Source organism: Electrophorus electricus, chromosome 15, assembly GCF_013358815.1.
Source record: "Electrophorus electricus isolate fEleEle1 chromosome 15, fEleEle1.pri, whole genome shotgun sequence".
NCBI classification, from domain to species: Eukaryota; Metazoa; Chordata; class Actinopteri; order Gymnotiformes; family Gymnotidae; genus Electrophorus; species Electrophorus electricus.
In genome coordinates, this window is record NC_049549.1 from 3,884,534 (window position 1) to 3,912,017 (window position 27,484).

At 40.1% G+C, this 27,484-nt stretch overlaps 2 protein-coding genes and 1 long non-coding RNA gene across 5 annotated transcripts; 1 reads left to right on the forward strand and 2 right to left on the reverse strand.

Moving 5' to 3' along the window:
* Window positions 1-223: 223 nt before the first annotated feature.
* On the forward strand, window positions 224-5,567 carry LOC113588482. The gene is made up of 3 exons (XR_003411854.2): window positions 224-327; window positions 1,205-1,264; window positions 5,492-5,567. It is a non-coding gene; the product is annotated as an uncharacterized LOC113588482 (long non-coding RNA).
* clrn1 (clarin 1) lies at window positions 1,602-8,158 on the reverse strand. Of its 3 annotated transcripts, none has more exons than XM_027027677.2 (3): window positions 7,839-8,158; window positions 5,467-5,646; window positions 1,602-3,056 (listed from the first exon to the last, which is right to left on the reverse strand). In XM_027027677.2, the coding sequence occupies exons 1-3, from the start codon at window positions 8,089-8,091 to the stop codon at window positions 2,935-2,937; spliced, it is 555 nt and encodes a 184-aa protein (XP_026883478.2). In that variant the 5' UTR covers window positions 8,092-8,158; the 3' UTR covers window positions 1,602-2,934. The 3 variants fall into 3 exon arrangements, with proteins under 3 accessions (XP_026883478.2, XP_026883477.2, XP_035390392.1); XM_027027676.2 differs by lacking the exon at window positions 1,602-3,056 and adding an exon at window positions 3,390-4,664; XM_035534499.1 differs by lacking the exons at window positions 1,602-3,056; window positions 7,839-8,158 and adding exons at window positions 3,390-4,664; window positions 7,004-7,060.
* Window positions 8,159-17,282: 9,124 nt separating this feature from the next.
* nos2b (nitric oxide synthase 2b, inducible) lies at window positions 17,283-26,543 on the reverse strand. The gene is made up of 25 exons (XM_035534350.1): window positions 26,486-26,543; window positions 26,293-26,396; window positions 25,899-26,044; window positions 25,624-25,786; window positions 25,449-25,540; window positions 25,134-25,275; window positions 24,850-24,989; window positions 23,895-24,069; window positions 23,637-23,738; window positions 22,866-23,060; window positions 22,650-22,738; window positions 22,392-22,536; window positions 22,209-22,313; window positions 21,901-21,950; window positions 21,648-21,822; window positions 21,424-21,544; window positions 21,211-21,289; window positions 20,912-21,102; window positions 20,660-20,826; window positions 20,335-20,545; window positions 20,069-20,156; window positions 19,635-19,756; window positions 19,029-19,177; window positions 18,522-18,716; window positions 17,283-17,378 (listed from the first exon to the last, which is right to left on the reverse strand). Exons 1-25 carry the CDS (start codon window positions 26,541-26,543, stop codon window positions 17,283-17,285), a joined length of 3,300 nt encoding a protein of 1,099 aa, XP_035390243.1.
* Window positions 26,544-27,484: the final 941 nt, after the last annotated feature.

Sequence of the window (27,484 nt, forward strand, 5' to 3'; positions counted from 1 at the left end):
AAAGGGGAAACTCTCTGGATTAGATTCATGAATAGTGTCCACACCCCCTGCTGTGGCCCCCAGGTCTGTTTAATGGATATCAAGTTGATGACAAGCATCCTACGGACGTAAGCACGCATTGTGATTGGACAGAAATGACGAGGCGTTACCTGAGCACACTTTATCTAAAGGATCAGTTATCACATTGTAAGACCTTTTAACCGCATTAAAGAAAAGGATTTAAAAGCCATTCTCCATCTGTAGGTGACATGTTATAGACTTTACCTTAGTTTTGCTGTCAGGAAGAAACCTTTTGGAGAGGAGTTTCTTCTTTTTCCTGCGAGGAAGGTATGGTAAAAAAAAACTGCATATAAACCTTAAATAACAGCATTAAAATTTTGTTAGATTTAAAATGATTTAAAATGCTGTTAGTGTTGCAGTGCTCTCCTCCTTGTGGTAGTCTACGCATGTAGCCTACTGCTCTGTAACCAATAGTTATCTGCAGTTATTTCTCCCTCAACACTTGAAAGCCACAATTTAAAGAAGGCTATATTTGTTTTCCAGTATGGAATGTAGTAGAAGCTGTCAGGGAAAGTAACTCTCCTGTGTTTAACTAATTTAACTTAAACACAGGCATTGCGCTAACACTAAAGTGAAATAATGAGGCCAAAGTTGAGTTGCAATTAGAAGCTCCCTTGGATAAAAAAAAAAAAAAAAATGCATCATCTGATTTTCATGCCCATGATGCTCTGCAAAAAATCTCAAAGTAGGGTTCCTGTATTTTCTGACATGTATTGATGGCAATGAGTTAAACTGAAATGTTAAATTTTCTCAGAATATCAGGAAAGCAACAGAATAGTTCTATAAACACATTATAACTAAAATTGCCCAGGACTACATTTTCTTCAGAACATTTTGTATAGATACCCGACACCCATAAATGTAACAAGAATAATTACCTTTTGTTCTGTAGGCCCCCCTCCCTCCCCCCACCTTTGAATCTTGGTTCTTCTCAAGGTTTCTTCTTCATGCTCTAGGAACTTTTTACTTGCCTTTTTATTTTTTTCTTCACTGGGGGCATGGACTCAGACATATGTAAAGCTGTTTTGTGACAACTGATGTAAAAAGCTGTATATAAATAAATTTGACTTTTCTGTTGGTAAGAGACCAATGTAGTAGCTCACTTATATATTTATGTGACCTTTCTTCTAATCCAAACTTTCAGTCCCACAGAAAACAAGTGAACCCTTTATTCAAATCTACATGACACTAAGCACACCTGAGGGTAAGTGGAAGTGCACAGGCCATGTATGTGACTGTGACCTGGCTGAGTATGACCAAGGACAAAAGTCATAGACATGATTTTAATTATACACAGGAAAAATGTAGAACTAGTTTGAGATTAAACTTGTTGGCAAAATGCCAAGTTCCTTTTCTTTTTGTTTTTCTGCCACTCACTGTTCATAGTAGCCTATAGAACTGGGTTAGGGTTAACCATAAACCTAACTCTAAACTGGAATGTACTTAAATCGGTGTAGAATTACTTTTTTTTTTTTTTTTTTAGCATAATAAACTGTAGCATCGGAGGGAAAGGAACACCAGGGAGTACTATTTCTTCCAACAGAAATGCTCTTTATTTAACAACCATAACAATAAAAATAGTTAACAAGCGTATCAATGACAAGGAAAGGACTGACTGCTAACTGGGAAACAAAAACCCTACTCATTTTATTCTAAAATATAAACTCTCCTGAAAGCTGTGTGTTCATAAACCTGATGTATCCAAGGTTTTAATTGAAGTGGAACTGAAGGATCCCGTAAAAGGATTAAAGAGATTATTCATAAGAGTGACACATTTGAGATTTCCCATCTCCTTTTTAAAATGCTGCCATCTTTAACCTGTAGTTTTACATATTAAACTCTTTAAATGCAACCCACCTGCACTCTGAACAAAAATCAGCAAAGGTAACTTACTGTTCACTATGAAACTAGCTATCTTGCTAGCCAAACAGTACAAAATAGTCAGCAATGATTACAATTTCAAAGGCCTTATAACTTTGCTGCCTCTAGAATTGGGTTACCCTAACACTCTCTAGGAGGTAGAGAATCATTCTTAGTAATGGATCAAATTTATCTAATAAAGATTAAAGTATAACCGAGATGAGATGCAGTTTAGATGTTATTGCATAAATATATAAGGTCTAAAATGGGCATAAGAAACATTTGGTGGAAGAGCTAGTGACAGATTGCAAAACTCCCCTTCTTGGCGATCTGTTGCACAAATATGGGCCCAGAGAACAATAACTCAGGGAACACTAGTAGGAAATGGTGTTGCCCATATCGATACAGCATGCATGCAATCTGTCAACGCTATTTGTTGGCTCTTGGCCACACCCACAGGCAGTGAGTCATCTATTAAATTCAAGGCAAACCTTTAACCTCAAAACTAAGAAGCAACAAGTGTTAAATGTATTCAACGAGTGTAATAGTCACTTATCATACACATTCAGTGTTTGGTGAAAAAGATCAATAAAGGGCTTTTAAAAAGCATGTTATTTACCAGCTTGATCTTACACTGAAAATGTGATATTTCTGGGAAAAGGTGCATTAGCACTATGCATCGCACAATTAGCACCTCTAGAAATTAACAAAGTGTAACTGACATATTTGCCAATTGTATGAATAATAATAATCATACATGAGATGCATATAGTGCTTTTCAAGAACCCAAAGACACTGAATATTAGCATGAATTTACCATAAACTTCTGTTCCAGTGAAATATAAATAAGGTGACCAAATGTTTTCTGTATCAGATAATAAACAAATAAAACGACAAAGGCTGATGAGTGTCATAACCAATGAAATTAAAATTACTAAAAATAACTTCAGACCCATTTTCAATGTTAGGATGATAATCACAAAGTTTTAAATAACTGAATCCATGTGAACATGCCTAGAAGAGGACAACTGTACCAAGCACATTAACTAGGTTTGAGGGGGGAAAACCACCTCCAGTGACCAGACAGGCAGTGGTGTTCATTGGTTTCATCCTGCAGAAGTATACATCAGCAAACCCTTTGGAAACACAAAAGTACAGCTGAAGTTCACTAATCATCATTGTAGTGTACAAGATTCTTTCATCAGAAGATAGAAAATCTTAGACCATAAGCATCAAGAGTGTCAAGGGAATGCAGGAAAAGCCTAATTCCCAGTGTGACACATGGCATCATGGACTCCCACTCTAGACTGTAAGATTTTAGATCTGTCTGTTACTGGATCAAGGTTGGAATGTCCAGCAGAATAGTTACCTGTAACATGCATCTTTATTAGCATGAAATGATTCACTATAAAAAGCTAAGGGGTATCTCAAAGACAACAGTCCACAGGTGAGAACCAAGGACTCTGGAAGGGGGGGGGGGGGGGGGATTTTTTAATGGGTTCCTACATTCTATTACAACAGAAGACTTTCTGTTGACTTTCCCTTAGCTTTTATGTTGGCTAAGGGAGTACGGATTACAGAGCACAAAGTACTGAGTGCAGAGGTGCCATTACTTATTGTAATGCTTTGTTTCCTCCTTTTTCATATTTATACATAAATAGATTTTCAGTGTACTTTTTTTTTTTTTACTGAGAAGGTTGGTAACACTTTTGCATTTACTTCTTTCACAGAAAAAATGCTAGATCTTGCGCAGCTATGGCACACTGATCAAGGTGTAATCCTAATTAATATAGTAATTAAAACTGAAATTAAACATCATCTAAAAATTAAAACAAGTTTTTTTACTTAATTCTATCAGAAAATCTAAATTGTTTTGTTAATACACCTTAATGATTTGTATTTTGAAGTGCAGTCAGACTATTCACATAACATTGCTGCTTATCCATTAGTTAATCTAAACAAGGATATGTTAGATTCAGAGTTTTATCAAATGATTCCTTCTAGTAAGAGCATGAGATTAAATATCAATAGCAGATATTCGTAAAACAGATAAGTGATCCTTGGTATATTGTTTTTGTACTAACCACAAAATAAATGTAATTGTTACCAAGTGTTCAACATTACTAGTGTAATGTTACGTAGACATTCAATGATTCCCATTCTCTAAGTTACATTTATAGTTTCTTTACAACCCAGCTGATTAAATGTATTATTTTTTTTCCAACAGGCATTTCCAATATTGATCTTTAAAATAAAACAGGATCATAAGTCTGGCTGAAAGACAGGGACCCTCCAATGTGAGATGTGACTCCTCACAGAGCTAGGGGACACTCCTCAAACACAATCTCTCTTGAGAGTGGAAAGATTCAGTTTAATAGGCTCAGGGGTGCCTTGATTGGTCAGCTTCAAACCTGAACAGCTGCAGCGTTACTCCTGTTAAGGAGCTGTGACGCTAACACTGTGGTAGGACAGGCCTGGTCAGTACATGAGATCTGCAGCTCCTGTATTTGCCTCAGATTCTTTGGCCTCCCAGAAGGGAAACTGGACTCCCGCCAGGCGGATCAGTAGGATATTGAGGCAATGCGTGAGGAAAACTAGGAATACGAGCCAGAAGGAGTATTCAAACTTCTCAGTATATGTCTTGTAGACAAAGTGGCCTTCTTTGTAGTTAGCGATGCTCTCTGACAAACGATGCAGTTTGACCTCAGACACGTAGAGTATTAGGATGAGACAGCTGCACACACCTGCCAGACAACAAGCATTCTGATTACAGGGTCATGTAGATCTTTAGTCTGCGTTATTTCATTATTTATAGTAGGACTTTCAGTATGTATTTGAGGAGTTAGAAATGAACCCTTTACCACTACACTGTTTGATTTAAACTTTGGTTATTGAATTTGAAGCACACAGAATGCTTCTTGTTGCTTCAAAATGGTTTCAAAGAAACAAGCATTGTTCTATAATGTATGCTCTTAATTACTTGCTTTAAATTTGTGGGCAGTTGTAGCTTAGTGGTTAAGGTAATTGACTGGCAATTAGAAGCTTGTCAGTTCAATTCCTACCACAACCAGGTTGCTACTGTTGGGCCCCTGAGTAAGGACCATTAACCTCAGTTCCTCATGTTTTTTGGATAAAAGTGTCAGCTAAATGCCAAAATGTAAATTTGCTTTGTTTTGACAGTAAACAAATATGAAACAATTATGTCTGTATTATGTATTAAAACATATCATTTGTTCCAGTTTGTCAACATGGTCCAGACGTTGCCCTCCAAATACTGTCATTACATTGATACACCAGATAGCCTATTAAATTGGTGCTGTCCATCAATATATTTACAACAGAAACATTTGACACTCCAGATGTGCTGGCCAGCAGGGTGAAGTATATTTTCCAAGACTATTATTTTGCCTGCCAATCCCAACCTTCATCCTAAGAGGTTACTGAACAATACAGCGCCAAGCTTCAGAAATGGCATTTCCAGGTATTTGTGAGGGTGTGTGTCTGTGTGCACATGTGCGTTTGTACAAGTGAGTGTCTGAGGCTTACTGCTGCTCATGTTCCACATGTATAGGCCCAGAGGTCCATGCAGGGTTTCATATGGACTACCAAAGGCATTGTACATGAAAAAAGCAGAACATAGAGAAGAGAAGAGGATGAGCACTGCACAGAAGAAGAGCACACTCCCATGGAGGCTAACGGGGATCACATCCACCAGGTCAGGAAAAACTGTACAGAATGAGAGAAAGATGTATAATTTTCATTGCAATCCGTGATGGGGGTGGGGGGTAGGGGAAAGAGAGGGACAAAGGTAAATAATTAACGAATCTGTCATTGTCCAATTCTGACCAAGCAAGCTTTAATTAATTTGCATGACCGCGGTCAAGCTATCCGAGCTTTAGTGATTCGCGGCCTAGTCATCAACGCTTTAAAGCTCAATGCGCCTATATGCACAGTTTTACGGTATTCCGCTGCTTACCTAAACCTAACGCTCTGTAAGCAAAGAGGAACAGTGACTTTCCTGCGTCTGGAACAGCTTTGGTGTAGACTAGCACACCATCGGGACAAGACTAGGACCTCGAGAAAGCTGGACTAGACATTAATTGCTTATTTCTTTATTTCTCTCTTACAATTATTATTGTGGTGACCATTGTAGGCCAGAGGAGTATTATTATTAATCCAACCTATAAGTAAACCAGAAAACAAGTGATATTGATTTTTGCATGTTATTTTAATCTCACTTTAATGTCTAGAAGCAGGAGTCTCTCTCCCTCCCTCTTCACTCTCCCTCCTCGCCATTTCTCAGTCCTCCCTTTGTGGCAAGTTACTGTTCCTTTCTTAGTATCGCACCTAAACATAATTTATCACACCTAAACTATTCTTGGCTCACGCTAAGTTACCATGTCCAGGGAAGATAGATAATGCTAACCTAGCTAGCGTTAAGTTATCTTAACTCTACATGTCAATTAAGCAACATTAGCTACTGTAAGATCTGAGTCTTTATTAGTGAACATTGTCATGTAATATATAAACTTAATGAGAAATACATCAACGTTTGTATTAATCCTAAAATATCAAGGCCTCATTTTCTACCTTGTTTACAAATATGGATAAGATAAATTACCTGCGGGCAGTGGTGTCTAAGTGGTAAAGGTACTTGACTAGTAATCAGAAGGTTGCTGGTTCAAGTCCCACCACTGCCAAGTTGCCACTGTTGGGCCCCTGAGCAAGACCCTTAACCCTGAAAAAAAAAGCGTCAGATAAATGCCGTAGATGTAAATATTAGCTAGGTTAGTTGGCTGGCTAATTGGCTACCTAACCCAACTTACCTAGGGCAAACACTACTACAGCAAGGCTGCTAGCTAACAAAGTAACATGCGTTTCAAACAGTTGTCTTAGTATAATAGCAGGCGTTTAGCTGACGCTTTTACACAAAGCGACTTGAAGGGAGGGAGGGCCTCATTAGGCATGTCGTTTGTTCCCCTTTGCGCTGTTAGACAGCATGTCCTTGACTGTTCTTAGTGACATTATAGCACCCAGAAGAAGCAGACTGTCTGTATGTTAAAGAAACTTATAGACCGTTCACCTGCAAAGGTCTCTGAACCATCTATGCCGTTCGTCATTTTTTTTTCAAAATTTTCCAGACGCTAGTAGCTCCTCCTTTTCCGTTTTGCGTTGCATTATGGGACCAGTGTCCATCCAAACCTGTCTCCTGGGTCTTTGAGTAGATTCAAATCTGACCATTTTAACCGGACTACATACTATATATTCAAAAACATTTAGTATTAGTAAACAGTATGCAATTGCGACGCAGCCCGCGAATCGCTAATGCGCGGATAACTTGAACGCGGTTTTGCATAGAAACATAATACTTCCGTTGATTAATTCAGTGATTTAATTAACTGATGCTTCAGAAGTAATCATTTAAAAAGAAACAATGATGCGATAAAATAGTCGTCCTAGGATATGACTGCGTAAGGAGGGGCAGCAAATATTCAGGCATGCCCAGATCCGTGAAGATTCTCTCGTTCATCATAGTTTAGGTGGACAGAATCTCTTAAATCTGAGATGATTTCAAAACTCATTAGAGAAGAATTCTGCTGCTAGTAGCCTGTCTGTTATAAACAGACACGTTCAGATTGACAGAACAACGAGGAAACCTGAATATATTTGGAGAGTTTTTCTGCATCGCTTTTAAAATGGTTAACTTTCCTTTACAATAAATTGTAACGAACATCATTCTGCAAGTACGCTGGCAGCATTGATTTGTTAATTCGTTGGTTTATTTGATCGATATCGCTACATAATTCACATTCGTGTAACCTCTAGTGTAATTATCAGAGCATAATTCGTGATTACATAAATTTACGTCTATACATGGATACAAGTATTCTTCCATTAACACTGAAACAGCTACTCACAAGAGAAGGAAAATGGTCGTCCACCCAGTCCACATTGTTTCAACCTCTGTCCTTGGAAGAGTCCATAATTTACACTCCCGATGAATTTGTCCAGCTCAGGTCCTGTTGCATTGACCAGCTGAGCGCCTGTTGTGCACAGAACAGTTGCTTTAACCCAGAAACGCGTCCCCATGGCCGTCGCAACAATCAACACGCAAGCGAAACTAAATACCCCGCCAGCAGAAAATATAACTTTCTTTTGACGATTATGCATTATTTCTGAGAAGGCGAAGTCTTGTTCAGTCTCTTTAAAGATGCAGCATCTTCGAATGGTATTACACACAGACAGATGTGCAGTGTAGAGCTACGCTTCTGAACGCGCTTGTCATCACTACCAACCATTTCCATTTAAACAAACAAGTAATACGCAGAGACTGTATAATCCCTCTAGGTTAATCTTTGCAGATATGGTTTGGACTATAACATGCCGTCTCTGGATAAAGTTACAGTAGCCTACTCGTTTTCTCTTTCCTACGTCTCCAAGATACCGGTTTGAATTTCCAGCACCTCAGGGGATAAATGACACGACAAGAGCCTCGTTGCCCCTGAGTTTAAGTTCGATTTGTTATTCCATAGAGTGGCTCTGAGCAAAATTTGCTTGTCTATTAGGATCATAACTGCAGCGTTTTGCAGACCATTGCACTGCGCAGAACCGAGTAGCCTGTACAAACAAACATGACTTATCAATTTGTCATTTGTCAAACACTGCACAACCCCAGTAAAAAAAAAAAGTCCTAAAAAAAGTCCTAATGCCAGTAGCGTTAATACCAAAATGTTCTCACCGAATATGCCCTCTAGGCAGAACGCACGCTTTGCGTTATGTTAATGTTTCCATGCTACCTTTTAAATAGTTTGTAGACACATCACATTTCAGTACAGCACCAGTCGGTTCTAGTCGTGCACGTTTGCCAAGTGCCCATTGGTGAATGTATTCTCTGTAAGAATATCAAATTAGTTTAATTAATGACTTTGCCATTCGTTGACAAATCTAAAAGCAACTGCAATAACCTACAAAAGGCCAGTGAGCCGCACAAGATAACTATACCAGTGATTGGATGATGATTTAAGAAGGGCAATTAAACTTGAAATTCATATTGTATGGAAATGCAAAACCCAATATTTTGACATTCTTTGCGACTGGGATATAACATTCATTCAGATTAGCAAATGACTACTAACAGAAATTCACTTGCTGCTCATCCATATAGCACAGCTGATTTTAAAGAGCGTTATCTTCATATAAAGTACCAACAATACAGGAGTCACGCTATTAGGATTAGGGAGCACGATTACCTTTCTCCAATGAAATTATGTAAACAATGACAACAGTGTTCTATACTAATACCAAACATTTACACAGAGAGGCTGTGCCTTTAGAACAAGCTATCTTCAAATTAAAAATAACACTCAGGTTTTTTTTTTCTTTTTGCGTTTCATTTTCAAATGTCATGATTTTATCTTTATTGTTAACTACTCACAGTAATGTAATTACTCGTCACCTGATGGTTCTTTTTGTAGGCAGAAATGACCCTATTTTGGTATAGTACTTGGGCATTGGCCATAAATCTGATTAAAATCTATCATTTACTATCCTTTTTATTAGGACACTACCCCTGGAGAAGGCAGTAACCAAGGGGATTACCCCTCTGATGTCCTCTGTTCTTTTTGCCAAAAAGCATTTTAGGCATTCCCAGAGGAAAGATCAAGAGAAGCCCCATTTTCTGAGGGCCTGGAAGAGGATCCCTTTTGCATGCCAAAAATCCTCAGATCATGTGCAAATTCTATGGAATTTCAGAAGTTGTGATTTTACAATGCCCTTAAATGTGTTTTGCGGTGTAGTAGTGGGTAGTGGGTCCTGGGGGTGTGGCTGCGACATTCAGAGGCGGGTCTGGGTGCACGGGGGAGATCAGTGGAGTCAGGCCTGACTGGTCAAGAGTCGCGGGAACAGGAAAGCCAGCATCCACTATGTGTGCGTGCACATATGTGTGTGTGCGTGTGTGCATATGTGTGTGTGTGCATATATGTGTGTGTGTGTGTGCGCGCGTGTGTGCGCTTATGTGTGCGCGTGCGTGTGTGTGTGCATATGTGTGTGTGTGTGTGCGTGCGTGTGTCTGTGTGTGTGTGCGTGCGTGTGTCTCTGTGTGTGTGTGTGTGCATGGGTGCATATGTGTGTGTGTGCATAGCGTCTTTGCTGGGCATGACTGTGTGACCTCTTGGGCCAGGAAGTCTGTTTCTAGTTTTATTTAAACGGTCAAACTGCATGAAGTGTGCCCAGGCCCAGAGCTACTTTGCTGGGCGTGACTGTGTGACCTCTTGGGCCTGGAAGTCTGCTTGTAGTATTATTTAAAGGGTCAAATGTGATGGTGTGCCCAGGCCCAGAGCTTCTTTGCTGGGCATGACTGTGTGACCTGGAAGTCTAGTTGTAGTATGATTTAACAGGTCAAATGGTCTCCATTGTGTGTCCAGGTTTAAGGCTACTTTGCTGGGCATGTGATTTAGAGAGCGTTGGAAGTCTGGATCCTGTATTATTTAAAGGCTCAAGTCACAAGAAAGTGTGCCCAGGGACGAAGCCACTTTGCCCTGCATGGTTGATGTGACACGGTGGGCCTGGAAGTATGTTTTTTCCCATCTATCCGTTCACTTGAAGGGGGTCAAAGTGCCCGAACTGTGCCCAGGCACGGAGCTAGGTTGCCGGTCATCAGCACGTGCGCACTTCGACCCTTGAAAACATGAGCCCCAGGGGCCATGCGGCATCGAATATGCACAGCCTTCGAGCTACCAACTGGGCACGAGAGCTGGACCCATCGGGTACGGAAGCCTTTCCGTCACGTGCTCGTTTTCCACGCCTTCAGCGCAGGTAGCCTGCGAATTTAAAACCGGTGCGCATTTTATTCTTTTCCCCTTTAAGCCTTTCATATCTCTCCGCTACTTTGGAGAAGAGAGACACACGCGGGCTCGTTGGAAAGCTCTGGAACTCAGCTTTCAGCCGGTGCTAGCGACGGACGTCGGAGTAGAAAGTCTGTTCAGGGCTCTTTGGAAAGGGCTGCATCTCCCCTGTAATCGACTTCGAGTGGCACGCGGATCGGACCCACCGTTTTCACGCTACGATTTTTTAAAGCCGCCAGGGACGGGACGAACGCGTGGCAGGTGGCGTTCGTCATGGACAGTCATGGAGGTGATGCGCACCGAGTTGCAGGCCATTTGGACCTGGCCCGGCCTAGATGTGAGTATTCAAAGTCAGCGCGTTTGTTTAAACTTCCTCCTCCAATTCGTTGCAATTGCGCATGCGCTTCTCGCTCATCCGTCTGGAGCGAGGCACTTTATTGGTAAATATCTCTGGGCTCCTTGAGAGTAGAAAGCATATTCAGGGCTCGTTGGAAAGGACTGCATCTCCCCTGTAATTGCCTTCGAGCGGCACGCGGATCGGACCCACAGTTTTCACGCTACGAGATTTTAAACGTGGCGGGCGGCGGACAAAAGTCGCGCGCCGGACGTCTTTCCGGCTTAATATCTCTGCTCTCCTTGGAAGTAGAAAGTCTGTTCAGGGGTTGTTAGCCTCTGTTAACCTCACAGATGTACTATATCTGTAGCTTTTAACAGCAGGCTACGATTCACACCACGTCTCTTCTGCCCTCAGGCGGTTGTCGGAGGAGATGCCTAATCTGCAGGAGTACCTGGAGAAAGAGGACATCGAAAAGAAGCTTCTGAGCCAAACCAATGAGGAGCTGCCTTGTAAATAAAATATAAATATCTGTATAATATGTAAATAAAAGGAAGAAGTGGTTGTATAGTGTAGTCGTTTGATTATAAATAATCTCATAATTTTATCCACAAATTCTTATACCTTTACATAGTAACATTCACTCATATACTCAAATTCCATATGATACATAGAAAACGTCCACCATCTATTTTATAGTTTTTTCCTGATCAATAATAGAAAGAAAAAAAGATGAACAGCACCCTCTAGCGATGAACCTCAATTATTTCAAGATAACTGTAAAACATGGCTAGGTTAAATTGGCGTTAGAACAAAAAATGCTCAGATTAACTTGTGTCTTATGGCACGCAGCTGAGTTTAAAATTAACACAATGAAATGAAAGACTGAGCATAATAAATAATAAGACAATCTGAGCACTTAGTCCACATATTTCTAAATGAGAAGAAAAAGTTCTTCCAAACAATATAAAGCACACAATTCTATATGGGAAAACAGTTACATTTGTCATTAAGAGAAGCACTACTTATTACACAAATGTCAATAACTGTCCTAATATTAATAGTTCAACAGTCTTTCTCTGTCTATTATACGCACTGTACACATGTTAAATATCTGCCTTGAAATTACAATGAAATGACTTCCAGGCGCACTGAAAATTGTTATATACACACAGACACCCCCATACCAACATAAGCATAGTGCAACTCTATGTTTACGCACCAGAGATTGAGTGGGCAAGTGCGTGTATATGCAAGTTTAAATTATTATACACAAATGTAAGTAGTAGGCTATTTATGTGAAAATGTTTCATATGTATGTACAAGTAGTGTTTCCCTGATTTCTCCCTAAATGGCCCCTCATAGTTCAGCAGTAATGAGGCTAGTTAGATTTTGCTCAGAATTAAGTACACTTTGGGATGTTATACGTATCACAGTCTCCGGTGAGCCGTACATGGTTGATCAATCCAGGTTGAGGTAGAGTCACTGCATTAATGACACATCTGTTTGCATTGCCAGTTGTTGCTATGGCAGCAATGAAATTAGGAAATTCAAAGAAAAACAACTCATCTACGCTCTTGGAACTTTAGAACCCCATATGTCCTGTGGCCCGATGTCACACGTGAGGGGAATCCCATGAACACCTTTACAGATCAGTCTGTGGAAAGACACCGAAGAAGACAGAGGAAAAATGAGGCGTTTCTGGAGATGGTGTGCTGGACGCATCGAGGACGAATACACAGACACAAAGGATGTGGAGGGTAAATGTAAATATAATGCCACTCACACCTGCGGTTGCTGGTGCTGGCACTCATACCTGTGGTTAAAATTCCTTTTTTGTCTTTAGCGCTGCATTGTCGCCTCTATCTCCCAATAATTCATACTCGAGGCTTTAGAAATCTAATTTTTTGGGGGGTATATGCCATTTCCTGTTATTTGTGCAGAATACACACACTTTCACTTTGGAATCCACAAAGTTTTATAAATGAGGTCCCTGAATAACATCAATCTATTTCTACACTATATGGCTTTCTAATTTCATATGTCTGTGTGTCTTTCTGTTTGTCTCTCTGTGTGTGTGTGTGTGTGGTTCTGTGTCAGTAGTGGGGCCTGTGGCCCGATTGGAGTGTTTGCGGTGTGAGAAGGAGGAGTTGGAGAACAGTTTGTTGGAGCAGCTGAAGGAGTTGAGGTTGCAGAAGCAGAAGGAGCTGCAGGTTCTTCAGGAGATGCTGAAACACAAGCAGCAGGAGGAGACAGAGCTCCTGCAGAAACAGCAGGAGGAGGAGGAGCATAACAGGTCCATCAAGAGTAAGTACTATGGAAATGCAATAATACTAACATAATTAATAATGAATGTTAGCCTTTAGGCTCCAATAAAAGTGATACTAATATGTGTATAGTACTATATATATTATATTTTATATATCCAGTAGTAATTATGTAATATATATATATATATATATATATATATATATATATATATATATATATATATATATATATATATATATATATATATATATATATCCAGCAGTAATGATACTTGCTCTGGCAGATATGAAAATGGCCTGTGAACAGGAGAAGAAATCTCTGGAGGAAGAACTTGAGAAGCTCAGACTGTCACTGCAGGTAGAGATCCCTTATAGTGTCAGTACACATCCACCAGTACCTCCACCTTTCACTTATAACGTCAGTACACATTCAGTACACATTCCCACCTTTCCATTGTACTGGCTGTAGTGATGATTCGTGTGTGTGTGCGTGTGCGTGTCTGTGTGCGTGTGTGCGTGTGTGTGTGCGTGTGTGTGTGTGTGTTATACCAGCCCATAGAGGAGGACATTATGAGTCTGAAAGTGGTGCTGGAGATGTAGAACCAGGAGATCAAAGATCAGCACGATCTTTTGGTAAAACTATATACTCTGTATGTATACTATATACTCTGTATGTAGTACCTGGTTTAACACTATATCTTCTGTATATATACTATATACTGTTTATGTAGTACCTGGTTTAACACTATACCCTCAGCTTACTCTAGTCTGCAGATGTGAAGAAATTAAACAGAATGTGTATCTGTGTATATGTGCACACCTGTATGTGTGCCCCTGGGTGTGTGTGTGTGTGGGGGGGGGGGGGGGGGGAGAAGCATGTTCTGGTTCTCCTGCAGCAGAATGCAGCACTAATTGCCAGGAAAGACCTGCATCTCGCCAAGTCCAGGTCTCTACACCTCTGCACTGTTTCACTCACACATCAGCATGTGGGATGAGCAGGACTAAGACTTGCAAGGGATTTAACCTTTAAGAGATAATCTGTTCAGAACATTCTAAAACATTTTAGGAACGTTCTTAAGGGCTATGGTAGTGTTATTCAAATGAGTTCATGAAAGTTTGTAAGGGTTACATTAGGGTTGATCGAATGAGATCATTCCATATGACCTCTATAAGGCTTCATATAATAAGCGCTGTTAGCCTCACAGATGTACTATATCTGTAGCCTTTAACAGCGGGCTACGCTTCACACCACGTCTCTTCTGCCCTCAGGCGGTTGGCGGAGGAGATGCCTAACCTGCAGGAGTACCTGGAGAAAGAGGACATCGAAAAGATGCTTCTGAGCCAAACCAATGAGGAGCTGCTCTGTAAGTAAAATGTAAATATATGTAAATATCTGTATAATATGTAAATAAAAGGAAGATGTGGTTGTATAGTGTAGTCGTTTGATTATAAATAATCTCATAATAATCTTATCCACAAATTCTTATACATTTACATAGTAACATTCACTCATATACTCAAATTCCATATGATACATAGAAAACGTCCACTTCATCTATTTTATAGTTTTTTCCTGATCAATAATACAAAAAAGAAAAAGAAAAAAAAGATGAACAGCACCCTCTAGCGATGAACCTTAATTATTTCAAGATAACTGTAAAACATGGCTAGGTTAAGTCGGCATTAAAACAAAAAATGCTCAGATAAACTTGTGTCTCATGGCACGCAGCTGAGTTTAAAATTAAACACAATGAAACCAAATTAAATTGACCCAGCTGCGACAGGCTCAGCAACCACATTTAATTTCACTGATTGGTCAGTTAGCCAGGCTATACAAAACAGGCTATTGTTAGAAATTCTGCACATGTGCTTCGCTTAGCTTCACATCTCACACTGCTTATAATTATAAGATAACGTATCCACGTTCGTAATAACATGGTGAAATCTGCCAAAAATGTTCAAAGGGTCAAACTGTATGGTCTGCCCAGGCCCAGAGCTACTTTGATGGGCATGATTCTGTGACCTCTTGGGCCTTGAAATGTGGTGCTTTGAAAGATTTAAAGAGTGAAACGGTCTAAAGTGTGCACACGTTTAAAGCAACCTTGCTGGGCATGACTGTGTGACCCCTTGGGCCAGGAAGTCTGGTTGTAGTATTATCTAAAGGTTCAAACTGTGCCCTGTAAACCGCACTGTGCCCTTCTGCGAAGAGCAAAGATGATAAGGAAATCTCACAATTAATATCGCGATATGTCATCAGCCTGGCAAATGTCACATCCGGGTCACCCCAACACCATCTCAGCCTGCAGATGGCGTAAGTTTACACGACGGATTATTTTATTCTCATTACATTGTTATTAGTGCTGTCTCACTCCAGCCACTACCAGCAGTGGAATTCATAAGCTGTGCTTCTCCCATACCGCATTTCGCATAAAACAGTTCCTGGATCTTTCCCACCAGCAGGATGATTGAAAGATGCCTTAAAAAGATTGTAGAATCCAGTCTCAGATTGTAATACTGGGTCCTGGCTATCCCAGAGGGCAGTTCCCCACGCACCTGTCTTGCCAGTTAACACTGATAAAATGAATTGAATGCATTTTGCCTCAGAGATGACTTGTGTAGTGTGCTGGGAAAAAATACATGGAACATTGCATAAGGAAGTTCTTGTAACAGTCTGGTGAGCCTGGTTTGTCAGGTGTGTAATTAGTCTTCTGGCAAACCAGATCGGAGATGTTGGTGGGAGAGGTAGGCATGGCAGTGCAGGGATGAGCATGGTTCCTGGAGTTCATAACAGGAATCGAGCAGGGCTGTATACGTGTACGTGTGAGTTAGGTTCCAAAGGTGTGGAAGTGCTCTGAGCTTTAGGCTTTGCATGCTAAATGTGAAGCACTGGTGAAGGCCACTTGTGGGAGTTCAAAAGGAGCAGATTGATGGGGAACAGGTGAAGGCAATGATTAATTAACTAGTGATTATAAATGGGGAAGTAGTTTGGAAGTGTGATTGATGCTGGCGGGAGTGGATTCCTGACTGGGTGTTGACCAGAGCATCAATCTTGTAATTAATCTGTATTAACCTTTTATGATCAATCTTGCAATTATTAGTTTCAGTCTGGCTAATAAGATACCAATTAATAAGGCAACTATTAAAATGAGAGTTTAAGATGCTAATCTTACACAAATCTGGTTCTTGTCATGAATAGGCAGTAAATGTTTATTTATATATTTATTTCCACATATAATAGTGCAGACAATAATCTGGCAAACAGTTGCTAAGCAATATATAACAAACCTTTTCATCTTTAAAATGTTTGGAGAGGTTTTGGATAAAGTTTTAAACAAAAGCAATAGTAAACTCAGAACTATAATCCATCTGATAGATGTTAAAATTTACATTTATCTGACACTTTTTATCCAAAGCAACTTACAATTATCACTGAGTACAACTTGAAAGTTAAGGGTTGCACTAGTGGTGGGGCTTGAACCAGCAACCTTTGAATTACAAGTCATGTACCTTAACCACTGAGCTACCACTGCAGAAAGCTAAAACACAATCTCATACAACATTCCAGAAAATACATGCAGCAATCCTCACAAGTCTCATTCAGTTACACACAATAATACACCAGCCAATAGTGAGATACATTAAAAGACCCACCTGAAACTCATATAGCAAAGAAGGCAAATAAAGGTCAGAACATATATCAAATTTTACAAGATTACAAGAAGTAAACAAATAATTCTATTAAAAACTGTTCAAACAATAACAAAAGAAAACTATTTTTTAATCCTTAAATTACAGTATGTTAAATCATACATATTATAGAAACAGAAAAGCAGCAGAAACCCATGTTTAAAAGAAAACCTTGTTATAATAAGCATGCAAGTTCTCTGGGTCTTTTCTTTTTCTCAGGAAACCTCCTTACTTATTCTTTGAAAGAAAAGTTACAGAACTCCAAAGTGGCAGAGCATTATGGCACTGGCCTCCAAAGATGTCCTCATGATACCTCTTCTCAGCCTGTAGACGGAAAACATGTTATTTAACCTACATGCAAACATCCTTGGACTGACATGATCTAAGCAAAATACCATGTTAAAGAAGGCTATTGCTCATCAACTGAAATTTACATGATCTTTGTGCAGACAGAATGGTAATAACAAACAATAATCATAAACAAAACCACTGACACTAGTGTGAACAATGCAGTTTGTTTCCAAAAGGTTCGGAAGTTAGAAGGATTATTTCAATGTTGCGAATGTTACAAAATCTGGTGGTAGATGAAATGTACTCCAAGGAGGTTAGCTGGTCCAGGAAAGCGCCAAACCTTTTAGTAGTATGTAAGGAATGATGAGTATGGATGCCAGTGGTAATTTAAAGGCCTATTGTTGGTGATAGCTTTGTAAGTATGTAGATTAGTTCTGTTTTGTTGGGTATTGGGCTGCTTTCCAAATTTATTGATAAGAAAAGCCATGTGAGTTGATCACTGAGTCCAGTAAGTCCACTGAGAAAATAAAAATGGAGCATGAACTGACTCCTGAGGAACACCAGTTATAAGGTTGTAAGGTGCTGCATGGCACTCTCTCCAGTCTCGTGATCACCCAGATCAACATAGTTATCATTCCAATGATGACAACCATGATGGGGTGGATGCCCGATTCAGAAAGTGTGGAAATCATCTGGTGATTCACTCTGAAACAACTTTTTTTTTCTTGCAAAAATAAATAAATCAGTTGTATTTAGTTTGTAATTGAGATATATATTTTTAGTGGGGCCATGTTTACAAAAAAATGATTAAAAAAAAGTGACTTGATCAGTGAGTCCACTGAGAAAATAAAAGTGGACTGCCTTCATGCACCTTCTTAAAATGGGGAAAATACTATGTTGCATGGTTTTATGCTAAAACTGGGTCAAAACTAACTTCCAAAACGGCCTGTGGCAAGCCCAGCCTTGCCCATCTCAGCGTTTTAGACAGAAATGGGAATAGATTTTTGTTAAAGAAGAGAGTATAAAATGTGCATAGTGATGAATAAACACACCATTAAAACCTGCAAGACTTAATAAGATATGCAACTGATTCTAATGTTCTAATACAACCTTTGAGAGAATATCTATATATAACAGTGCATATGGAGTTTGAAAACAAGATGATATCTGGAACACCTTTAGTTGTTCCAGATATTCCTGAGCCTGGGTGAGACTTGTGCCCAGCCGTCTGGCCAGGATCTCCTGTATGGTGTGAGCAACATCCTGGGCCATATTCATTCCCCCACACACATACAGGTGTCCACGGCTCTGATGGAGGACCTGCATCACCTCCTTACTGAGCTGCTTCTTCAGAACATGCTGAACATAGACCTGCCCCAAAAGAGCAATGGTTAAGGGTAATTCTGCTTCAACATGTGGAAAAGGCATAGCAGAGAATAGTTTTACTTATAATTTCTATTAGTGATAATGTCTGTTCTTGCATAATTACACCAATTTCTATACTAATTATTGAAGTTATTGCTATAGCATTTGACCTGAACACTTTTACAATATTAATTTATTTACTTAATTGCTCCACAGAATATAAAGAATGTAAAACAAATATGCAATTTTTATATGAAGAATTTCATTATGTAAATTATTCAGTCAGTTGTTGGAGGTGAGGGGAATAGGAAGCAGTACCTTGGGGTGACCAGGCTGGCAAGAGTATGCTACACTGATGCTCTTCAGAATGCCTTTTTCTTTCATCTCAAAAGTTTCTTCTTTATACAGGTGATCTATGTCTGCTTTGCAGCAGCCAAACACCAGCATCATTGGACCCTTATTCAAACCTGTGAGCAAAATTCACACATCCTCAGCAAATCAATTTATTGCACAATGGGTAACCAGGAGACTGCCTGTGTACTGTAGGTGTGCAGGTGTGAGTACCTGTCTGTGTAGGTGTGCAGGTGTGAGTACCTGTCTGTGTAGGTGTGCAGGTGTGAGTACCTGTCTGTGTAGGTGTGCAGGTGTGAGTACCTGTCTGTGTAGGTGAGCAGGTGTCAGTACCTGTCTGTGTAGGTGTGCAGGTGTGAGTACCTGTCTGTGTAGGTGTGCAGGTGTCAGTACCTGTCTGTGTAGGTGAGCAGGTGTCAATACCTGTCTGTGTAGGTGTGCAGGTGTGAGTACCTGTCTGTGTAGATGTGCAGGTGTCAGTACCTGTCTGTGTAGGTGAGCAGGTGTCAGTACCTGTCTGTGTAGGTGTGCAGGTGTGAGTACCTGTCTGTGTAGGTGTGCAGGTGTGAGTACCTGTCTTCTCCATGTCATAGAAGCGCTGTTGCCAGAAGCTCCGGAAGGGGGCAATGCCACTTCCAGCTCCAATTAGGAGAATAGGAGAACATGGATCTGATGGAAGGTGGAAGTCATTGGATCTGAAATCATCAGCAGAAAGTCAGTAACAAAACACAAAATACCTCATAAAACATCAGACAAGGTGCTCTCATATTTCTGAGACTTTCAACAGAACTTTCTGTTAACCCCTTACATTATAAGAGCCAGTCAGTATAGTCCTCCATCTTGTAATTACATACTTTTGTATGTTTCTTATTAGCTTCAGTGTAGTTACTAAATTCACAGCATTTACTGAATAATATGCCTTATGATGAATAACTAAATAATAAGCCTGGAGTTGTAAAAGGTTAAAATCATGGTTAATGTAGAATATTCAAGCCTGTGGGCAGAACCTATGAATGAAGCAGGGTACAAATTGGCCTTCTTTCATGGTGTTGAGCCAAGTGCTGCAGACACCATGATGCAGGGGACCCTTTCCATCTGTTTAAAGTAAAAGAACAATGTTACACATTTGTGGTCTGAATGTTAGCTCATAACACTTTTGTGCATATTATTTTTAATAGTGCATTGTTTAGCATGAAACTGTATACAATTGCAGTAGTTGTGTTGTATTTATGTTATGTGTATGGACAAGTTTCGCATTTGTTTTCTTCTTTACCCTGGGTTCGGTAGTTGATCACGGACACAGTGAGGTCGAGCTCATGAGGGTGGAGGTCAGGGGAGGAGCTGATGGAGTAGAGGCGGGGCTTCAGCAGGGGAAGATGGCTGAGGAGAAAAGCTGCAGAGAGTTCCAGGGAGGGGAATTCCTCCAGGACCTCCAGGAAGTTGGGTCGGCGGAATGCCTTCCAGTCTGAGTAAGCCTTCAAGTCCTGCAGAAAGAAACCAATGCATGAACTTTCATAAGTTACACATTCTGTTGATCTTAGACAGAGCAGAAAATCTGTCTGAGCTTATCACAGTCACCAGTTATGAACTCAACCTACCAATGCAAGTGCTAGCAAGCGTTGTTGGTCATTTTGCTCCTTGGTCATTTGCGAGAGCTTGCGCAGAAATCCTTGGGAAGGTGGCGTGTTGATATCCAAGAGGTAAGTAAGAGCCTGAGTCAGAGTGCATGCTGGGATACGCTCATCTGTCTGCCATACTACACCCCCTGCAGGATACCCAACAGATCCATGATGGTATAATGGGATTTTCCATTAACTCCTAAATGATATTAAACGCAGATCGACATTTACCAAAGCTGGAGGCAGGGAGATTCTCAAGGCGGAGACTCTGATTGGTGGGTGGGGCATTGGTGACTTGCTTCAGAATGCCAGTCACCAACTCGGATGAGTTCTCTGGGAAAACACCCACATGATCCCCTGGAGCATAATTCAGAACCTGTTTCTCTCCAGCTGTCTCCAGCTCAACCAGTATAGCAGAACATCTGCAAGCAGGGATGGAGGAACAGGGTTAAGCAATGCAGAAAAAGTTCAGACTGGTATGGCATTTTTCAAAAGTAAAATGCATCTGGCAGTAGTGAAGGCACTGAGACCTCGACTGAGAGCTGTGTAGGTTCTTCCTCCACTTCAGTGTCAAAGGTAATACAGCCTTAGAGTGGAGTGCTGAGAGAGCTGTGAAAATACACAAGACACAAAATTTCTTTCCATAGTTTACCTTGATTGTTTCCATTAATATTGTGTCACTGCTGCGATATGTAATATTTGTGATATACTGCTGTTATATGTGACAAGGTTTTTGGGGGTACCTGGGATGTGTTCAAAGACACTGCTGTCAAACTGTATTCTGTGTCTCAGGGGATCCCAGTTCTCAGTTAGACTCTGATGCCCTGAGAGCTTACCATCAATGCCAAACTCCTTACACACATCCTACAAGAGCAAATTGAGAATATTTTCAGACAGAGAGAAATGCAATTGCTGCTGAATGTGGTCTGGTTTCATTGCAGTTAAAGGTGACCAGGGCCTCACCAACCTTGAATGCTGTGCAGGCCCATGCAGAGAAAGCCTCCTCCTGACCATTCAGCTCATCTCCTTCTCCTGTGGAAGTCACACACTTGGCTCCCAACTCTGCCAACTTGGCATCCACAGTACGGGAAAAGGCACAGAATTGGGGGTACATGCGAGAGCCCAAGCCGAAGACGCCGTACCTGTGTGGTGGAAAGTGATTAGTCACGCATCCTGTTCTAAAAATAGGCTTTATTCGCTTGATATCTTTTTGTACTAACCTGATGCTAGTACTGAGGCTTTTCATACCCGTGAGCTGCTTCTTGAAACTCTGACAAAGAAAATAAAAATTATGACTAATAAATTATAACCTATATTCCATATGTCCAACCTGCTTAGGACCCATAATTAAATCAATGTCAATACTGTTGCAGAGGAGATACCTGTGCCTCACCACAAGCGTTTCAATGCATGAATGTCCTGTATGTTTATGCAAATGGCAAATAAACTTGACTTGCCTTGACATGACTTAAATACCTGCCCTGCTCTGTAACAGGAAGTGACTAGTGCTGAGCTTGTGAGTGCATACTTCTCCATTGCCTGGACTGTCTCCATTACCAAAAGTGCTTGTTACCACCAGCAACAGATGCTCTTTCTCAAGCTCAGCAAAATTGTAGTCCTCCATGCAGAGTAACTGTATCGGGAAACATAAATGAAATGCCATTTAATTTGCAAAATTATTGCATCAGGGCATTTGCAACAGTTTTCTTACCCTGGGGTTCAAGGCACAGCTGAGTACTGATTTGAGCTTCTTGGCAAAGGTCTGTGATTTTCCTGTTTCAGTAGCGTAGAGAATGGTGCAAGGCACTCTCTTCATCAAGGCTCTTTGCATGAGCGTTTGGGAGAAAACAACAGCCCTGGAGAAGCAGAATTCCATTTGCTCAGCATGAACAGTCATGAAATGCTACACACAAGGGGAAAAAGAATTTAGCACAACGGTAAGCTGTGGAGCACTACAATGCTGGCTTACTTTGCCAAGGCATTGAAGGTGATTCCTTTTTTTTGCTTTTTCAGTCCTTTTGTCTCATCTTTCCACACATGTGTTAACCAAGCATCGCTCTGTAAACAACAGCAACAACAAACTAAGATAAGGAAAAAACACTTAATGTGTCCTGTTATAAATCAGCAAAATAAGAGCACTTTCTAGTCCTTTGGTGCTCTACTGGATAAATCTTTCATCTGATACCTGGTAGTAAAAGAAAGGGGAGAGGATGTAGCTGATCATCTCTTGGTGGAACACAGGGGTAAGAGATCCAGACATGGGTGGCACCAGCCAGATCCAGTCAGCGGGGCAGCCCCCACGCAGACGCACTTCATTCTCCATGTGATGCATGAAAGACTCAGTGGCTGAGTGGTGGTCAATGATGGTCACCTTGTTTTTCTGCATCACAACACAAGGCAGCGTTCAAACACATTGGCAATTTGCACTGCTTTGTCTTTGTTTCTATCTGCTTGGATCCCATGTTTACCTTCCCCTGTTGTTTCTCTGTCCTCGTGCTCCTTTATTTACCCTGACATGTGCTTTGTGTGATGTTGCTGCTGATGTTTTTGTTCGGTGCCCCTCCTTTGCCCTGCCCTTAGCCATACCTCCCACCTATATCTACTCTGTTACCACTGCCCCATGTGTCTCTAGTAAGTGTTCTGTGTGTGTGTGTATATATATATATATATATATATATATATTTATTTTTTTTTTTTCTATGTTTGCTTATCTGCATTGTGTATTGATTGTTGATTGCTATTGTATTGTATATTTCTTGGCCTATGCTCTGCTTCATGTTCTGGTTTTGGTTTTTGTTCCCTGCTTTGCTTCTTATACCCCTTGGGTCCCAACCAAGGGGTCCCCTCGGGTCCCAATAAAACCACCACGTATTTATATCCTGCCTCATCCTCATCTGTCCAATTGTTACAGTGACCTTGTTTGGTTCACTGACTTGTAAATGCATGGAACTTGTACCTGGAAGCTATGAATGACAGCAATATTGATGGCAACTAGAGCCTCGTCCTTCCACAGTGAGGATAGCCTGTGGGTCTCCAAGCCCATACAACGACCAACTCGCTGTAGAAGAGAACAGGAAGTAAAAATTGATCATAAATTATTTATCATAACCCACTGTACTGTGCCAAATGATATTTGGTAGTATAATTGAGTAGTATCATATGTTTCTTTGAGCTGTACTACACACTCCATAACAATAAAGTGTAATAAGGTCACCTCTACAATGTTGTAGCGCTGGGGATCACAGAAGTCCCTCACGCCGATCTCAGTGCTCATATACCAGCCATTGAAGGGGCACGCTGTGAACTCAAGACCACCAATCTCCAGCAGCATGTTGGCCACTGCAGGCAGGGCGTACCATCTGAGGTTCAGCTCTTTGAACCACTCATAACTGGACAAAAAAAAAAAGTGAAAATGAACACATCAATTAGTAAAGAAGCACAAATATCAAAGATGTGTGTATTTAAAAAGGAAAGGTTCATTCATACTCATAGGTCAATGCATTTCTCCAAAATCTATTGTAATGTATGTTATTGGTCAACCTAGGGCAAATACAACAACTTATAAACTTTGATACCACAAGGATCCCATTGGTTCAGTTATAGCTAGTGATATTTCTCAGAAATGCTTGGAAGTACAATGACTGAAATAAAGGGTTGCCACACCTTATTATATTATTACTGAATTAAATAATGTGACAAAGAGGCAGGTCTTATTAAGAACCATGGGCCTTGACACTCGACCACTTTAAGCATAAAAAGGTGGTTAATTTAAAGCTTCTTTATCAAAGTCTCTTCAGTTGCAATTGAATGAATTGTAATTGAAGTTTCACTAACAGAAAACGTCTGTAATTTTATTCTGTAAACACATTTGGACTTGTCAATCACAAAACCTCCTGGAGAATGGAGATACTGTTTCTCATGTACTGTCCTGTTCATGAAGCACATTCTGAAGGATGTTTATGAGGTAAGGAAGAAAAAAATGTATGCTTTTTTCTTATGTGATATTCAGAAATACAGCATGGTTGCACACCTGGTTTTGGTTGAGTAGTGGGGAACCACTGAAGAACAGTTCTCAGCAGAAGTTTCTCTTGCAATGAAAACCCCAAACAGAATGTACTGTGACAGAATGTGAAACTTTGGAAGGTTTTTACAAAACGCAGGTCACTCACCGAGGATGCTCCATTTGGACCTCCAGTACCAGCTCAGGGGGGATTTCAAACAGTTCAGGATCCTCGCCATTGGCCTCCAAAATCAGTGGCAGCACATCAAAGGAGCCATATTTTGGTGTCCATCCAAGCTGGGTACAAATCTGTGAGAATACAGAGATGTGACAGTCCAGCAGTGAAAACGAGCACATTGTTCATATTAAATGGTAAAAATACACGGGAAGAAATCACCTTCTGTTACAAAATTAATCAACAAAGCAATTAGCAGAGCAGTGACTTGTGGATACCTCTGTGAATTCCACATTAACAGGGTCCCCTATCACAGTGCCATCCTCTATTTGATAGCCAGCGTATCTTATGAGCTGACTATTCCAAATACGGAAATCGTGTTGGCCATCAGTTCTTTGAGGGAACACGGTAATGGTTGATCTGAAGCAAATACAAAATTTACAAATACAAATTTACACATGCAAATACAGATTGAAGTAAATGTAATTGGATAAGGAAGCTGGACAATAAAGCAACATATATTAGCCAAATTTCACATTTCATGAGCCCCAGACAAATCTTTATGAATTAGAGATACCATTTATTTAATGTACCTTATATTGCCACCATCTGTGGCAAATTTTATATGAGCACACAAGTACTCAAACATTTCCTTGGTGGTCCTGCATTTGCGTGCATCAAACAACTGTGGAGGAGGACATCTCATATGGGTATTCATGAGTAATTACAGACAGTTTGGTAGTGAGCATAGTCATGAGGTAAACAAACCTGTAAATTGGACCACTGAATCCGGCCAATGCACCTTGGTGCATTCCTCCATGCCTGCTTGGCCCCAAACGTGAGCTCTTCTGTGGTGAGCTGATAAGATCCTGTAGTTTCTACCTCCCGGGTAACTTCATCAACACGAGCCAAATGCTCTTCTTTTTTGGAGCTGTATTCAGAGATTACAAACGAGTTAGTCCTATGTTTATTATTATTAAACAAAGAACTACAGGCATATATTTACCGATGCATTGGTAAAATAAACGTCAGCTCTTCATTACTTTTTGAAAGATCTGTAGTACTGGTTGATGAAGCTGATCGCCTGAGTGAGAATGTTCGCGGCAGGCGAGGTGTCGCTTGGGAAGCGCGTTAACGCTTTCGGAACCATTAAGGAGCCCTTGCAAATTTTTGATTCACAGGACCGACTCTGAAAAGACAAATAAGCAAAACTAGCAGTTCAAACTATGCAATTAACTGCAGACAACTAAGAATAACGATTAAAAATGTCATCAGTACATTTGAAAAGATGAAAAGATCAAATAAAATTTGTTTTATTTTCACATGAAAGCTAGAAATGATAGTCCTATTACAAAGTGCAATATAAAGCTCCACCGACAAAAGAATGTCTATAGCGTTATATAAAAATAGAGATAATATAACTATGAAGAAACCTACCTTCACGGCTCTGTGGAAAAGTGAGTCTTTGTATTGCGAGCCATTCACGAAGTTCCGCACATGTACTGGAAACGGGCATCGATCAACAATATTCTCTGACAACTACGGAAAGGACGGGCTATTAAAAAAAACTTCAAGGCGCATTCATTTCTTTTCATTTTTAAATTTTTGTCTCTTTTTAAATTTGAAATCGTATTTACTTGCGAAGGAGGGTGCCCGTTAGAGTTATCTTGAAAGAGTTCCTTCCCCATGTTTTATTAACGGTCCTCTGCTAGAATTAACGTCCAGTTTTCTGTTATCCCAAATTCTGTTACCCCCCCCCCCCCCCCCAAATAAAACCCAGAATTAAATAAATAGATTATTTATTACTTCCTTATTTAAGTAGGATAGTATACGAATATGTATAATACATAAGAAACCCGGAACGTAGAAAATCATCAGTATTTACCGTTTATTGCTCCTTCTGTTAGATGCCAGTTTAGTAGCAGCGTGACACATTACAGGTGTTTATAGGCTGCACCTGCAGGACGTCCTGGCCAACTATTTAGACGTCACTGCACTTTTCTTTTTTCTTTTTTTGAAAAAGCGAAGGTTCGAATTACGATTACGCAATGTTTATGAAAATACGCATATATGTGTGTTATACAGGTTAGGTTATATACGCATATATGTGTGTTATACAGGTTATATACGCATATATACGTGTTATACAGATTTCATACATTGTTTTAAAAAATCACAATATTAAAATCAATTACTCGTGCCTAGCAAATTAACAGGACACAAATGTGTTTGACTTCTTTATTTGTAGTCTTATTTAAAAACAACAACAACAACAACAACAACAACAACAACAACAACATACTTTAGACAAGAAAATAACATTCTGTCATCATTCAGTCATATCTGAACATAGTTTAAGGTCATTTCATAATAGAAACGAGGACATTGGAATACAATTCATAATCATGTTCCAAAAAACCAATGAGCATTATACATGCCCACATTTCATGTTAAAGCACCACTGGCAACCAAAAAATAAAAAAAAACAAAGAACAACAAACAAGCAAAAAATCTACACATCACACAGGCAAATATCCCAGGGCCAGATCCGTGCTTTGAGAGAACTCTTCCAGGTGGTAGACCTGTTAAAATAGTGAAACAAATAAGCCTGATGACTTTACAAGTATGG